Here is a 14,871-nt window from a genome sequence, read left to right as displayed (position 1 = left end):
CAAGAAAAGTGGTAAGGTATGTACCCAACACCTCCTTCCACAGTACATTAGATAACCCTGGTGCAATAACGACCCAACAGGCCCTAGCTCGTTCTATTAATCTCCAGTCCCCTGTGCCCAAAACCGCATAGTATCTGGAAATTTGCTTAGCAGGGTCCGGGTCAAGTAAAACAGCTTCCAATTTGGTATTTGTGAACTGGACAACCCCACTCCCAAACCGTGTTAATGCTGCGTGATGTAGCCGTGCGGATTTAAAATGCCACGTCCTAGGTACTCGAAAATTCCTACAGAACTGCTCAAAAGTGAATATCTTCCCTGCCTGAAACCGCTGATGTACATATTCTATAGCGAGCCCATTAGGAAGCCCACCTCCAATTAAAAAAGAAAACCTTTAGGGAACGGTTGAACCAGAGGACTAATAGGGGACCCTGACAATGATGCATCATCTAGGAAATGGGAGCATATATGAAAATGTTTCCCTGGGAGAGACTTAACATCTCCTACATCTCTACCTGGGACTCCTCCCCTATATTACGTGACCACTGCGGCTTCCGCTGCAGGTGTCACATTAGGAGTCTGGGGGGAAAAAAATAAAAAATAAAATCAGTTGAGAAGCAAAATAGTAATACCTTAAATGTGGCATCACTAGGAGTTCAGTTTTAATGGTTTCTTTAAAAGGCTTAAAAAGAGAATTTAAAAAAGCTGCTGACTTTTGATAAAAGGACACTTGTCCAAGGATCCAGCGCCTCACCCGGGCTGGTTCTTTAAACGGTCCTTTGGTCCCCCGCATGTTTACTAAGGGAAGCCAGCTGTGACTACGCTACAGCTGGCTTCCCACTGAACCAGAAGTTCCCGCTCAATTCAAGATAATAATAATAGAAAAAAAAAGGAAGAAGTACCCAAAAGTGATAGAGATGGGAGAAGTTCCACTTTAAACCACTTGCCCTCCGGAAGATTTGCTTCTATTCATGACCAGGCCATTTAACATACTTTAACAGACAACACTGTACACAAATAAAATTCATTAAAAAAAATTCACTGAGATGGAGCTTTCTTTTGTTGGTATTTGATCACCACTGGGCTTATTTTTGTGCCAAGTAAAAATTTTGTTTTGCTATAAAACATATCTCATAAAAAATAAAAAATAAATGTATTATTTTAAATAAATAATATGTATAAATATAGGGAAAAATAAAATTCTGCTACACGTCTTTGGTACAAAAAAAAAATCCCAATAAATTGTATATTAATTGGTTTTCGTGAAAAATTACAGCATCTACAAACAATGGTAGATACTGGATTTTTTTATTTTATACTAGTAATGGCGGCGATCCGCGACTTATAGGGGGACTGTGATAGTGAGACGGGCAATCTGACAATAACAATATATTATACGTGATAGTTCAATACAATGTATATAATGTACAAATGTATATATGAAAAAATACCAATTTATCAACACATATCTTGATAGCTGTACTTCAGTGTTAATGTAACATCACCATGCTTTACAAAAAGCTTATTCTACTTGTGCACACCACCACCAGCTACTTTATCTGCTCACCTTAAGAAGGGGAGGATCCGAGCCTGTGACGTCACTCAGTCACGGTTGTGAGCGATTGGACGCTCTCATTATATACAAGAAGCAAGCGTTTGTTTTTATCGAGTAAGTGTCCTCTTTCAGCAGGTTTTTAAATAACTTTTATAAAAGCAGAGAGCACCATGTCGGCTGTGTTTTTGATTACATGACCATACACATTCCCTGAAGTGGAGGAATATCCAAGGAGCGAGGCTATGTAATCCTGGAGATCAACTCCCTATCTATGAGATATATATGAGATATAGATTGGGAGGAGTGGAGATTGCGAAAGGGTGGAAAGTGAACAGCTGATCCCTAATAGAAAGGAAAGACACTCGGGGAGCGAGAGTCTGCCCGACTCATCCTTAAAGCGGATGTGCCACTAAAAAACTATATTAAAAGCAAGCAGCTACAAATACTGCAGCTGCTGACTTTTAATATAAGGACACTTACCTGTCCTGGAGTCCAGCGGTGATCGCAGCAGATGACGAGCCGATCGCTCGTCACCCTGCTGCTCCCCCCTCCATCCACGGTGAGGGAACCAGGAAGTGAAGCGCTCCGGCTTCACTGCCCGGTTCCCTACGGCGCATGCGCGAGTCGCGCTGCGCCCGCCGATTGGCTCCCGCTGTGTGCTGGGAGCCGAGTGTTCCCAGCATACAACGGGGGGGGGCGACGGGAAGCGGAGGAAAAACCCGTCCTTTGCCCGTATCGTAGGGCCGGAAGTGGGTGCAGATACCTGTCTGTAGACAGGTATCTGCACCCCCCTCCCCCCTGAAAGGTGTCAAATGTGACACCGGAGGGGGGGGGAGGGTTCCGATCAGCGGGACTCCACTTTAGAGTGGAGATCCGCTTTAAGGTGAGCAGATAAAAGTAGCTGGTGGTGGTGTGCACAAGTAAAATAAGCTTTTTGTAAAGCACGGTGATGTTCGTACAGCAATCAAGAGATGTGTTGATAAATGACTGTTTTCATATATAAAATGTGTACATTGTGCAAATTATACGTGATAGTTCAATACAAAGTGTAGTATTGAGTTACCACTGTAGTAGCGCTGCACTATATGTATATGTGTGTGTGTGTGTGTGTGTGTGTGTGTGTGTGTGTGTGTGTGTGTGTGTGTGTGTGTGTGTGTGTGTGTGTTCATAGATAGATAACTAGATACAATTTTAAAAAAGTGTAGAGAATCCTCTTATGCTGGCCATACATGGGTCGACTTTCAAAAGAACTTTCTTTAGAAAATCTTACCCAAGAATTTTCGTTCGTATTTCGCACCATTAGTGGGCTGCAGCAACAGCCAATTTTAGGGCGGCCATCGAATTTTAATAATCCAACATGTTGGATATTTTTTGAAAAAAAAAAACTAACGATTTTCTAATCAATGATGGGAGAATCGGGCGAGAAAAGTAATCAAAAAAGAAATGCGCAATAAAAGAAAAATTCCCGGAAAGAAAAGAAGGTTCCCAGACAGGAAAATTATTTTCTGTAGGAACATTAAGGTTTAGTCGGTCGAATTTCGAAATCAATGGTGGCACCATCGGATCACAAAACGCAAACATTTTCTGATTTTCAAAAGAAAGTTCTTTTGAAATTTGACCATGTATGGCCAGCATTAGAGAGTGTACAGCAGCTGCGTGTGTAATATATATAGATCACCCATTGTTACTATCATCTTTATTTTTTAACCGTGTGCAGCCATGGACGCTATCGACTTTTTGTCCAACAGACAAATAAGTGCTGACTCTATTTTTTCCTCCAGTCAAGAAATGACAGACTGTGAGGAAGATTATCCCAGCATCCTGAAGGCATTAGATAACCTGTTAGAGAAACAGGTAAAGGCCTGGTGGGATGTCTTCACATTCGAACACTACAACAAAGAGGGTCTAATTTTTAGGAGTCTGAGGTGGGAAGTCACCCCTCAAGACGGTCTTACTGATGTAAAGTATATGGATGAATGGCTTAATTTTTTTAATAAAGTCGGGAAAGAACTACAGGTTCTGGTTCTGAAGAGGAAACAAATTAAACTAAGTCTAAATTAATGAAAAAATTAAAATCATACAAAAACAATTAGAGCCAATCAAGGAATCAGAAATGATCAAAGAGTTCAACAATAGTATGAAAAAGAAACTGGAGAAGGTAGATAGGGACACTCAGAAAAGGAAAGTAAAAAAGTACAACCGAGATTCTGAGGATTTTAAAAACAGCAAAATCTACGCATGGCAGAGTAATACAGGCTCTGAAGGAGATCCAGTGAATGACACAACAGAACAACAGCAGTCTAAAACGAGTGTTGCTGCTCTAAAGAAGGATTCAGGAAAACCTAAGGGTCCTTTGAAAAAAGCTGACCATACGGGAGGAAACCACCCACGTAATAACTTACCGCAAGGTGCTAAGGGTGGGCATCCCGAATCATATTATGAATCACCCGGACCACCACGCCATAATAGGGAGAATGGTCAGTATAGTGGCTATTACCAGTCCCCTCAGCCACAACAGCATTATGGTGTTCCAGATCAATCCCACTACTATCCCCAGCAGGATTACCATCAATGGTATCAATACCCTCCATCTGATCAATATCATCACCAACCCCAGTCTGCTTCTTTTTTAGGACAGAGAGGGAGGGGGGGAAGAGGGGGGACTCCGAAGAGGAATTTACAACCAATGAACAGAGGGGGGGAGAAGACTGGTCCACCTTATCTGATGAACAGAGCTGGGGAATACCTGCAAAGAGAAGAAGGGGGTGCAGGGCTGGAAGACGCAAGCAATCCGAAAAAAAGAGCAAGGAGAACATAGGAGCTGGTATCTACAATTTAAGTCGGGTTACTTTGAGTGCAAAAGAACTCAACGTATTAGATACAGGCCTAAAATGTGCCCCTAGAAAGGCCATGAATAAGTTTAACATCTATATTGATACCCACAAATTTATCAGAACATTAAATTTGAAAAAATATTTTCTGAGCCACCCAGTCGAAGCATCAATGAGGAGCACTACAGCCAATAGGAACATAGACAGTGGGTTGAAGAATAAATCGCTCTTCAACCCCCAAAATTCCAACAATCACTACATTGAAGTCTTTAAACAGCTTGTGCTAAAAGATATAGAAGATCTGCCACAGAAAAAAGATATCAATCCTGAGTATATCAGGGAAGGTATCAAGCTACTGGAAGACAAAAAGAACATCATTATCCGCCCTGCTGATAAGGGGGGCGGAGTAGTAGTGATGGACAAAGACTATTATCATCAGCAATTGTCCACACTGTTGGAAGATCGAACCACCTATAAGAGGTTGAATTCTGACCCTACAGAAGCATACAAAACACAACTGGATTCCTTAATACAATGGGGTTTCCAGATCAATGCCCTGAATATTAAAGAGAAAGCATATTTGGCTCCTTCTGTGTGTAGAGTTCCGGTTATCTACACCTTACCGAAGATACACAAACATGCAACCATGCCACCAGCCCGTCCAATAGTGAACGGCATTGGGTCCGTCACGGCAAGGTTAGGTGAATACTTGGACAAATTCCTCCAGCCAAGTGTGCGAGAAACCAAAGCATACTTAAAGGATACAGCTGATCTGCTCATATCCCTGGAGGATATAAGAATAAATCCAGGTACTGAAACCTTCCTTGTGACGGCGGATGTCGCCTCACTATATACTATAATACAGCATGAGGACGCTGCTCTGGCACTCAATTGGGCATTGAGTAAGAGGGAGGAGATCCCGTTTACACAAAAAAGATTTTTGGGTCAAGCCCTCGATTTCTGTATGTCGCATAATTATTTTTGGTTCGATGGTTTATTTTTTTCACAACAGGTTGGCGTGGCTATGGGAGCTAAATATGCCCCTAGCCTCGCCAACCTGTTTATGGCGGAGTGGGAGGACAAAAGTGTCTTCAGAGATCAAAGATCTCAACTTATCTTCTATCGGAGATACATTGACGACATCTTTTTGATCTGGCAGGGATCGGAAACAGATCTCAAAGTTTTCCTTGAAGTATTGAACAACAATGTGAACAACATTAAACTGGAATATGTGATCAGTGCGTGTTCAGTTAACTTCTTGGATGTAACTATAGAAAGATGTAATGACAGGTTGAAAACAAAGGTGTACTTTAAAAGCACTGATCGAAACAGTTATCTATCGATCAGAAGTGGACACCACCCTGCTTGGATAAAGAATATCCCTAAAGGGCAATTTCTCCGAGTGCGCCGAAACTGCACTGATGACTCAGATTATTTTGAGCAGGCGAATGTACTGAAGAAGAGATTTGCCCAAAAGGGATATGATGAGATCAACCTGGTTTCAATGATTCAAGAGATCGCAGAGAAGCCGAGAGAAGACTGTTTTAAGAAGAAAATAGAAGAACCATCCACAAATGAACACCAGTGGAGCTTCCTGACGGGCTTCCACATCCAATATAAGGAAATTGAAACCATATATAAGAAACACTGGCACATCCTCAGCAGAGATAGACATCTGGGTGGAGTGATTCCTCAGCAGCCACGTTTTATATATAGACGTGCGCCCAATTTTGGCGATAGAGTGGTCCGCAAAATATTGGATCCACCTGATCGCCAATTGAAAATAGATCTGAAAGGATTCTTTCCTTGCAGAAGGTGTATTTGCTGCCGCACGGTGAAAGAACACAACAAAGGAATTAACAAAGTTACCAGCTCCGATGGCACAATGTTTGACATTAAAGAATTCAGTACATGCAACTCGTCATATGTTGTATATTTGCTATGGTGCCCATGCGGGTTATTATATGTTGGGAGGACTAAAAGACTTCTAAGAATCCGCATATCAGAACACCTAGCAAATATTAAAAAAGGCTTCGAGGAACATAGCGTTTCCATGCATTTTAAAAAAGTACATAACCAGGACACCACGCTTGCTCAATTTTGTGGCATAGATGTGGTTTACCCATCTTGGAGGGGGTCACACAGAGTCCGTGACCTTTCACAGCGCGAAACTCACTGGATATTCTTGCTAAAATGTCTTTTTCCGCGGGGGTTGAATATAGAGGTAGACTTGAATTGCTTCATCAATAATTCTTAGACATTTATCATACCCACACCTTTCCCTCCGTGGGTTTAGTATTACCCTTTCTGGCATCTTTTCAGTATATGTACTCTTTTATTCATTTATCTGATAATTTGCTATTAATTAATCCCTTCTCCAGTGGTGGTGTTATCGGTGACCATTTGCGATCAGCTCAGCGATCACTAATTCACCACTTGTATTTAGTTCCAGTTTTAGATTGATTTTATCGAGTTTCATTTTTAATGCATTTTTTACATATTTTAGATATATTTTAATTATATATATTTAATCATTTATATGTACTTGCAATTAGCGTTTGATACTAATATGTACTAATGCAAAATGTTATTAATTTATTTTAACTGACTATTGCCTTCATCCAGTGACAAATGTTTTTATATGTATTTGTTGATATACTCCAGCGCATGATTGATATATATCAGCTGATGACTTAATTAGGAACTGTTGTATGGCTATTCAATATAAACACAGTGTAATGATTGTGCTGTAGATGTGATTCGTGGTCACGGGGACACCCGGAAATCGGCTTTTTTTTTTTTTTTTTTCCTCTCATTTCCGCCGCCCACGTCTGCCTATACAACAGCTGATTTGCCCCTGTTGTGCTGTTAGAAGCCATTCCCCGCGGCGAGCCTATCATGAGCAGCGTCTGCTCGACCTATCAGGTCGGCTTACCGCTGTGGCTGCTGGGTAAGACAGCCAGCCAATGGAGGAGGCGCTGACTTCCTCCTAGCTTTGGCTGCATAAGCGCTCTAGGCCCGCCCATCGTTGTAGGCGGAGCGGGATGCGCTGTGCAGCACGTGATTGGCTCAGACTGCTGCTGTTGGGGGATGTGATTAACATACTCTCTCACCTATTGGAATCTGGGGACTGGCGCCACGCCTATCGCACTGGCTGATTGATTCATACACCAGCCAGTGGTGGTGGATGATGCTGTCAGCCCACAGTAGTTTGGGATTATCGTTTACTTCCGCCCACAGTTTTGGAGGAAGTGGGAAAACGCCCAGGACTGATAGGCTGATTGATCTGACTACATCAGATATAAAGGTAACCATTTATGACTGTGTGGTTAGTCCCATGAATAAGTTTTTATAACGAAACCTGTCGGGGTATTGCCATACAGTCTAATTTTACTAGCGAGTGCTGCGTTTTTGGATGCAGAGTGCGTTTGAAGTTTTTTATTTAAGTGGATGTGCAGCTGCATCTGACAGAAGTCCATGGCACCGTGAGTAGGAGAATTGGTTTCACTTTTTCTCGCTGATCGGGGGTCCGCCGTGACCGCTTCTCACCATTTTGACGTTTGAAGGAGTTTCTTGATGTGATATTCTGCTGTTTTACAAGATTTTGTTTGTGAGTGCACTGTTTGAAGTTTTATTTTGGTGTGCTATTAAACCTTTGATGGTATCACACTATTTGCACTTCTTTTGTCTCTCTCTGACATATATGTGGAACTGATTGGATGTCATATTTGGATTACATCTTTATTGACGGGAACAACTACATCTGATAAGGTTTTTTGTGCCAAAACACGAGAGTGTGAGGCATACCTATCCGGTGAGTGTCCATTTGATGGGGGAGGAATCACTGAGCACTGTCGGGTGTGGTGGAAGTTTTTGAAAAAATTTGAAGATCGCAGGATCCTTATACACATGAACTTTGCTTTGTTTGGCCACGTTCTAAATTATTTTTAAAGACTGTCTCTTGCACTTTCAGTGCGTTCACTTCACGTTTAAGTCAATCACGGGTGTTTATTATTACAGTCACAGTTTAGTGTTTATTTCTTAAACTGGATATATTTTGTTTATTATCACTGTATATCATTACATATGGGTTGTAGTAATGTATTTTATATAGTCAAATATGCACAGTTATTTGATAGCGCTGTTTTAATTTGTTGACACTCCTTAGAGAGTTTCATCATCTTACATTCTTTTTGTTCACTTATTATCTTCTAAACAGCAGCTAGGCATCATCCACTCCTCCATAGGCGCAACGGTGGGCGACTTTTTAGGGCGCATTCTATAGATCACCCATTGTTACTATCAATATATATATATATATATATATATATATATATATATATATATATATATATATATATATATATATATATATATATATATATATATATATATATATATATATATATATATATATATATATATTTCTGCACTAGATTAATAATTAGGGTGGTGCCGATTGTTTCACATATTTTAAAATCTGACAATAAATAACAGACACTGGGTGGGAACTGCCACCGACACCAATACAACGATCAGTGCTAATAAGATGCACTATCACTGTACTAATGACTTGGCAGGAAGGGGTTAACATCTAGGGCGATCAAAGCGTTAACTGTATGCTTAGAGTGGGTTATTAGTGTGTACGGTGTGCTGCTTTACTAGGTAATGTGCCGGTTTTTATTCTCTGAATTTTAGGGAGACAAAAGCACAGCAAAACCCCACTGACAGTAGAAAAATCTGTGTCTTTTACAAACGATCTCTCCGTCACTCGTGCCACACCATGAATCGCTGGCCAGGACCCGGTGATTGGTATTCAAGGGAGCCAATGACAGTGCAGCAAGGAGGATGGGCACGTACGCCCTACCCGGAAAAGTATAATCACTTATATATATGCACACACACACGTGATTCTGCACAGCTTGCCCACGCTGTAGCAGTAAAGTTGCAGTGCGCGGTTGGCAAGTGGTTAAGTTTAAACTCCATCAAAAAATATTTAGTTGGGGATAGAGCAGAGAAGGGTTAGAACCTCTTGTATTTCTTTTGCTTTCAGTGTCCCTGTTGGGGAGATGCAAGTACTGTGTAAAAGGGTTAGAACTTTTGATGTTTTCATTACTGTCAGCACCTTCCTGTCTCAGTGACAACTGCACCCTCTATTTCTTGTACGAGTGTCATGGGACATTAGAAAGGAGAAATCAACATGCTTTTGGACATACTTCTCCTGTGGGTCACAGGGGTGCACTTAGTTCTGCACTCCTGTGACCCAAATTTAGCCAACAGTGGGCTGAAGCCTAATGTTGTGTGACATCACAGAGTCAGTCCAGGCTCTGCAGGGATCCCAACAATAAGGTCAGAATCTGACCAGACACATGGCCAGCAGCTGTCTCAGCTTCTCAGGGCACTGCTGAGAGCCTGAGCCAGCCACTCTCACCCCTCCACAGCCTGGTGCTCCAGTGAATGCTGGAGGGGCAGAGTACAGAGCAATGACTGACAGTCACTGACTCTCTGTTAGTGAAAGACCAAGAACTGAGCAATCAGCAGTCTTGGATCGCTTAGTTTGCAGTGTAGAGCCATCTAGGTGGGTATAAATGTTTTTTTTTTTTTTTTTAAGATTCCCCCACTTCTCTTTAAGTGAAGAAATATATCCACAATGAAGTCAAAGATCAAAAAAATAAAAAAATAAATCTGATGAAAATCTTTACTTCTCTTACTAGTTTTGTGCCACCATTCACCTTTCTTAATAAAAATATTGAACGAGAAACACTTTACAGGTTTCCACTCTATCCACCAGGACTAGAACATGAATTGGTGAAAAATGAAGTAAGACCTATTGATTTAAAATGAGCCTAATTTTCCCCTCCTAAATAATCTAATTATCATACAAGAACATGGCAGCACCTTAACTAATGCCAGTTTACACCGGTGTTTACACCACCATATAGTATAGATTACCTGATGAATATCCAGACTGTAAACTTTGAATAGGGTGAACACGTATTTCATACAGACATCCTGAAATTCTTTTGCTCTTCATGAGACTTTTGCTCCTTAATAAAAAAAAAAAAAAAATATGCACCCTTTAAATAACATTTACAGAAGTTTGGTGGTAATTGGATCTTTAACTTACTTGGACTTTAAATTCTACAGTCAACATTAATAAATAGAAGAAACAGAGAACATTTAAAGTATATCTAAATAGCAAAACAAAAAATGTGACATATTGTAGCTTGCTAGTGCTTAGATGTAGGGTTGCATTTGGAATGTTACCTTTATTTTTAGCCAAAGATTCTGCCAGTAACACTTCCTGTCCTAGGGTGACAATACCGACTCACCATGCAATGTCTAAAGAGAAGCAGCATTGTCACCCTAGATCACCACTACAAATACCTCCACTTTCCTTCATAACAAAGGGGAGGAGTTCTGTAGTTCTGAGACAGCAGGGGACAACGTAACCGATAGCTTCCTGTGCTGGGTGTTATTAGAATGCAAGATTTCTGATCGAAAGTTTTTTTTTATGCTTTTTGCAGAAAAGGCAGGACAATTTTTTTTTTTTTTTTTTTTTTCTCAACATGGGTTCCTATAGACCACGTTCACATCAATGCATTTTTGTGCCTCTGTTTTTAGAAAAGGGTCAGGGACTTTTTCCCCCCGCAGCATTTTGCATGTAATCTACTTTAATTGACCCGCATTCCAAAACGCAAGTACTGCATTTTTACCACGATTTTACAGCGGTTTGTGGGGGGTTTTTTTTGGGCTTTACATTCACTGTATATAGCTGGCTGCTAAGGAATGGGCCAGGAAGCCGGCCGCCACATTCTTAACAACCAACGAGTGAGTCATCAGCTGTCAGTTGGGATTCCCTGCCGACAGCTAAATGTGTAACAGTGTAGGGCCCCCCCCCCCCCCACTCCCCGTTAAAAATAAAAAACGTCATCCGCCCCATAGCTAGCAGACAGATTGGTAGGACGCAGTGGTGGAGGATGATCTTTTTTATAAAAGAGAGGAAAGAGAGAAAGTAAGATAGAATACATTTTTAATAAAGGACATGTCAAATACAAGTTGTCTTGTCACACTACACTTTTTTTTTTGATGAATAGGTAGGGGAACAATATACACTCCTGGGTACCAGCGGAACTATATATATATATATATATATATATATATATATATATATATATATATATATATATATATATATATATATATATATATATATATATATATATATACACACACACATACATATATACACACACACACACACACACACACACACACACACACACACACACACACACACACACACACACACACCTCCTTTTTTGCTTAAAAGCAGCACTATAAAGGTTTTAGCACGTCAATATGGTTTCCCCCACCGCTCCTGTGTGAACCCAGTCTCGTCATAGTGACTTCAGTCTAGGTTCACACAGGAGCGGTGCCGGAAAACGGATGCGATTTGGACAAGTATCACACCACATTGCTGTTCAAATTGCAAGCGATTAACTGCAGTGTAATTTGAGCCCATTCAAAAGGTATTGGTAATTGGTATCGGCGAGTACTTGAGCACAAATATCGGTACTCGTACTGACCGATAAAAATAAAAAAAACACCATCGGTGCAACCCTCCAATATATATTTTTTAATTATCCATTAAGTTGTCGCATGATGTTTATTTTTTATGAACACAAATGCTTTTATAATTTCATAGTATGAGATGTGTTTAAACAGTTTCACAAATGTGTGTTGTAATTAGGGCTGCAACTAACAATTATTTTCATAATCGATTAGTTGGGTGATTTATGTTTCGATTAAATCGGATAATAGCCTTAAAAAAAAAAAAATTATTGGGCAGATTACAAAACACAAATTGCCACAAAAACACATTACATGCTTTTCTGCAGCTTCTCCATTGAAGTATATTGAACCAAAAAAACAAAATCGCACCGTTTTGCGGTAAAAAGTCCTTCCCTTTCCAAATACACAGCAGCTGAAAAAAAAATCATGGATGTGAACGTGTCCCATAGGAAAACATGTAAATGAACTGTAATATGTTACTGTAATATGTTTCTGCAAAAAGCACCAAAAAAACAGAGGTGTGACCCCGGCCTGAGATGTTTAGTAACATAATGGGGTTAAAAAAACAAAAATAAAAGTACAAAAAGAGCAAATAATCGCTACTGTAAGGGGTTCATTTTTTACTGTGGGACAGTGAAAGTAATATTTACAGTAGCGATTTGCTTTTTTGTACTATAAAGGGCTAATTTTAGTTTTTTTTAAATCCCATTATGTTACTTAATTTCATAATCGATCAATTAGTTGTTTCGGCCCTAGTTGCAATGTCTTCACACTTCACCTGCGCCTTGAGAAATTAGACAACGATGACTTTGACAGATCTGGCTCCCATTCATCTGCTGGATCATAAAATATATCATCTTCCTTTGAACTGCCACGATTCTGCAGATTTTGGAAACAGAAATGGGATTTTTAGTTACAGTACCTATAAAATCTATTTCTTGGAGTACAGTACACAGGCAAGATTCAGATGACTGGGATATAGACAGGTACTTTTAGGTGACTGGACACTGACAAAGAAGGTGTGAGAGTCTGATCAATATTCCTATCGCACACGTTCCTGGTAGAAATTGCTCAAAAATGGTGGGTGCTGCTGCAATTACCAGTTGGGTCCTGGAAACATCAAGCAAGCTTACATATTCGCCAGCACACCAAGGATCGTCAAATTATGTCCAAAAAAGTTTTAATTAAAAAATAAATAAATAAAATCACATCACTAAGGTGCAGCGTTTTGGCGTCGCGCAGGACCCCTTCGTCAGGCATGTGATCTCGCGCAGGAACCCATCACATGCCTAAAGGTGTGAGGACCCCATAATAACCACTGTTTAGTGAATCTCATGACTGAGACAGGAACCTCCTTTATTGGTTAAACTAGAAGGGTGTGTGTCTTTTTTCAACCAGACTATGTAGCTATGCATGTAACCTCTCCACCTCCACCCTCTGAGCTGCTCATCTTCTGGTTTCATCCAGGGGATTGATGCAAGACACAGCTGTGACAGAATGTGCAATAGCAGCCCCTGAAGGCAGCACTATGTAGTGCCTGGCAACTGCCCACAAGCAGAGGTTTTCTTGTTTCAGACAAAATGTTGTGCTGTAGCAGTCTGGGATGAATCTGGGCATACGGAAGCCAGGAAACCTCCTTTTTTTGAAGAAAGTCAATGACTGACCTTCCGGACTCCATGCGGAACTTTTAAGGCCTTGAATAAGTTGACACGGGCAAGCACGCACACACTTTGGGTATAATGTTCCACAAAGATAGGAGCTAGTGGAAAGTAAACTGAAGAGCCAGTACTCTCTGTGCATAACTGGGGTACCTCCAAAGAAAAAAAGAAAAAACTTTTCAATGGTTTAATAGTTCGACAGGTAGTTGGATGAAATATATGATGATGAGAAGGTAAAAATTGCAATGATGTACTCAAATCTGTGAAATTGCTAAGCTCCCTAATGGGGGATCAGACAAGGAGGGAAAGCCTGCAGAGAATATTACTGCGCAAAGTAAGGTCGCTCTCGATGCTCAGTGGGAAATTCAGACGCTCTTACGTTCTGCAGTCTCAAGATTCTGGTGTTCACATTAAGAGGTTTACGTGCCCCAAAAGATGGGAAAGTGGTTTCAGCAGAGGTGCCCAAATGTAAAAGGAGAAGCTGAGAAGTTAATTCCTCATGGATTCAAAAATGTATTACTCACAGAATAGCATAAAACATACTCAACGCATTTCTTGCCACTACACTGGCCACTTCCTCAGGATGGTGCTGAGTACACTCACAAATAGTATAAGAGACAGATTACAGCCGTTTAACCACTTCCCACCTGCCATATAACAAAATGACGTGCGTAAAATGGTTACATTATCCCGACTGGACGTCATATGACGTCCAGCAGGATGCGCCACTAATGCGTGCCCTGCGGCAATGCCGCTTGTCCCTCAGACACAGCACATTCCCAATCAGGGTAAACAGTAAGGTTACACTGATACCACCTAGTAAAAGTACTCGCCGATACCGACTTTTTTTTTTTTAAATGTCATGTGACAATGGCATGTGTCAGTAGTATTTTTATTTGCAATTTTATTTTTTATAAAATGTATTTCTTTCAATATTATTTTATATATTTTTTACAAATGCTTTTTCATTTTATTTTTTTTTTACAATTTAACTTAAAACTACTTATAAATTTTTTTTTTCAGCTGCACTGAAAATGAATGGACAGGATTCAGCGGCTCCTATCCATTTATAAACTGAAACATCGTAGACCCAGGTTCACGATGCTCAGTTATGAATGGACACGGTCAGTGACTCTGCCCATTCAGAAAAGGAGGGAGGCGGTAAATGACAAATAGACCGGCTCCTTTCTCCGCTCTCCATCCTGAAAGATCCAGGACATGGGGGACCCAGGGGATAAAATGTATTGGGATCCGG

At 40.5% G+C, this 14,871-nt stretch overlaps 1 protein-coding gene across 1 annotated transcript in view; it reads right to left on the bottom strand.

Moving 5' to 3' along the window:
- KIF14 (kinesin family member 14) overlaps positions 1-14,871 on the bottom strand; it is an 83,191-nt gene that overhangs the window by 24,688 nt on the left and 43,632 nt on the right. Inside the window, exons 22-23 of the mRNA XM_040359859.1 lie at positions 12,737-12,837; positions 10,336-10,430 (exon numbers count right to left, since the gene is read on the bottom strand). Coding sequence (XP_040215793.1) covers positions 10,336-10,430; positions 12,737-12,837 — 196 coding nt within the window. The remainder of the gene's footprint in view (positions 1-10,335; positions 10,431-12,736; positions 12,838-14,871) is intronic.

Source organism: Rana temporaria, chromosome 7 (genome assembly GCF_905171775.1).
Source record: "Rana temporaria chromosome 7, aRanTem1.1, whole genome shotgun sequence".
Classification (NCBI taxonomy): Eukaryota; Metazoa; Chordata; class Amphibia; order Anura; family Ranidae; genus Rana; species Rana temporaria.
The sequence above is the reverse complement of the archived record's forward strand: the minus strand, read 5'-3'. Positions and strand labels throughout refer to the sequence as shown.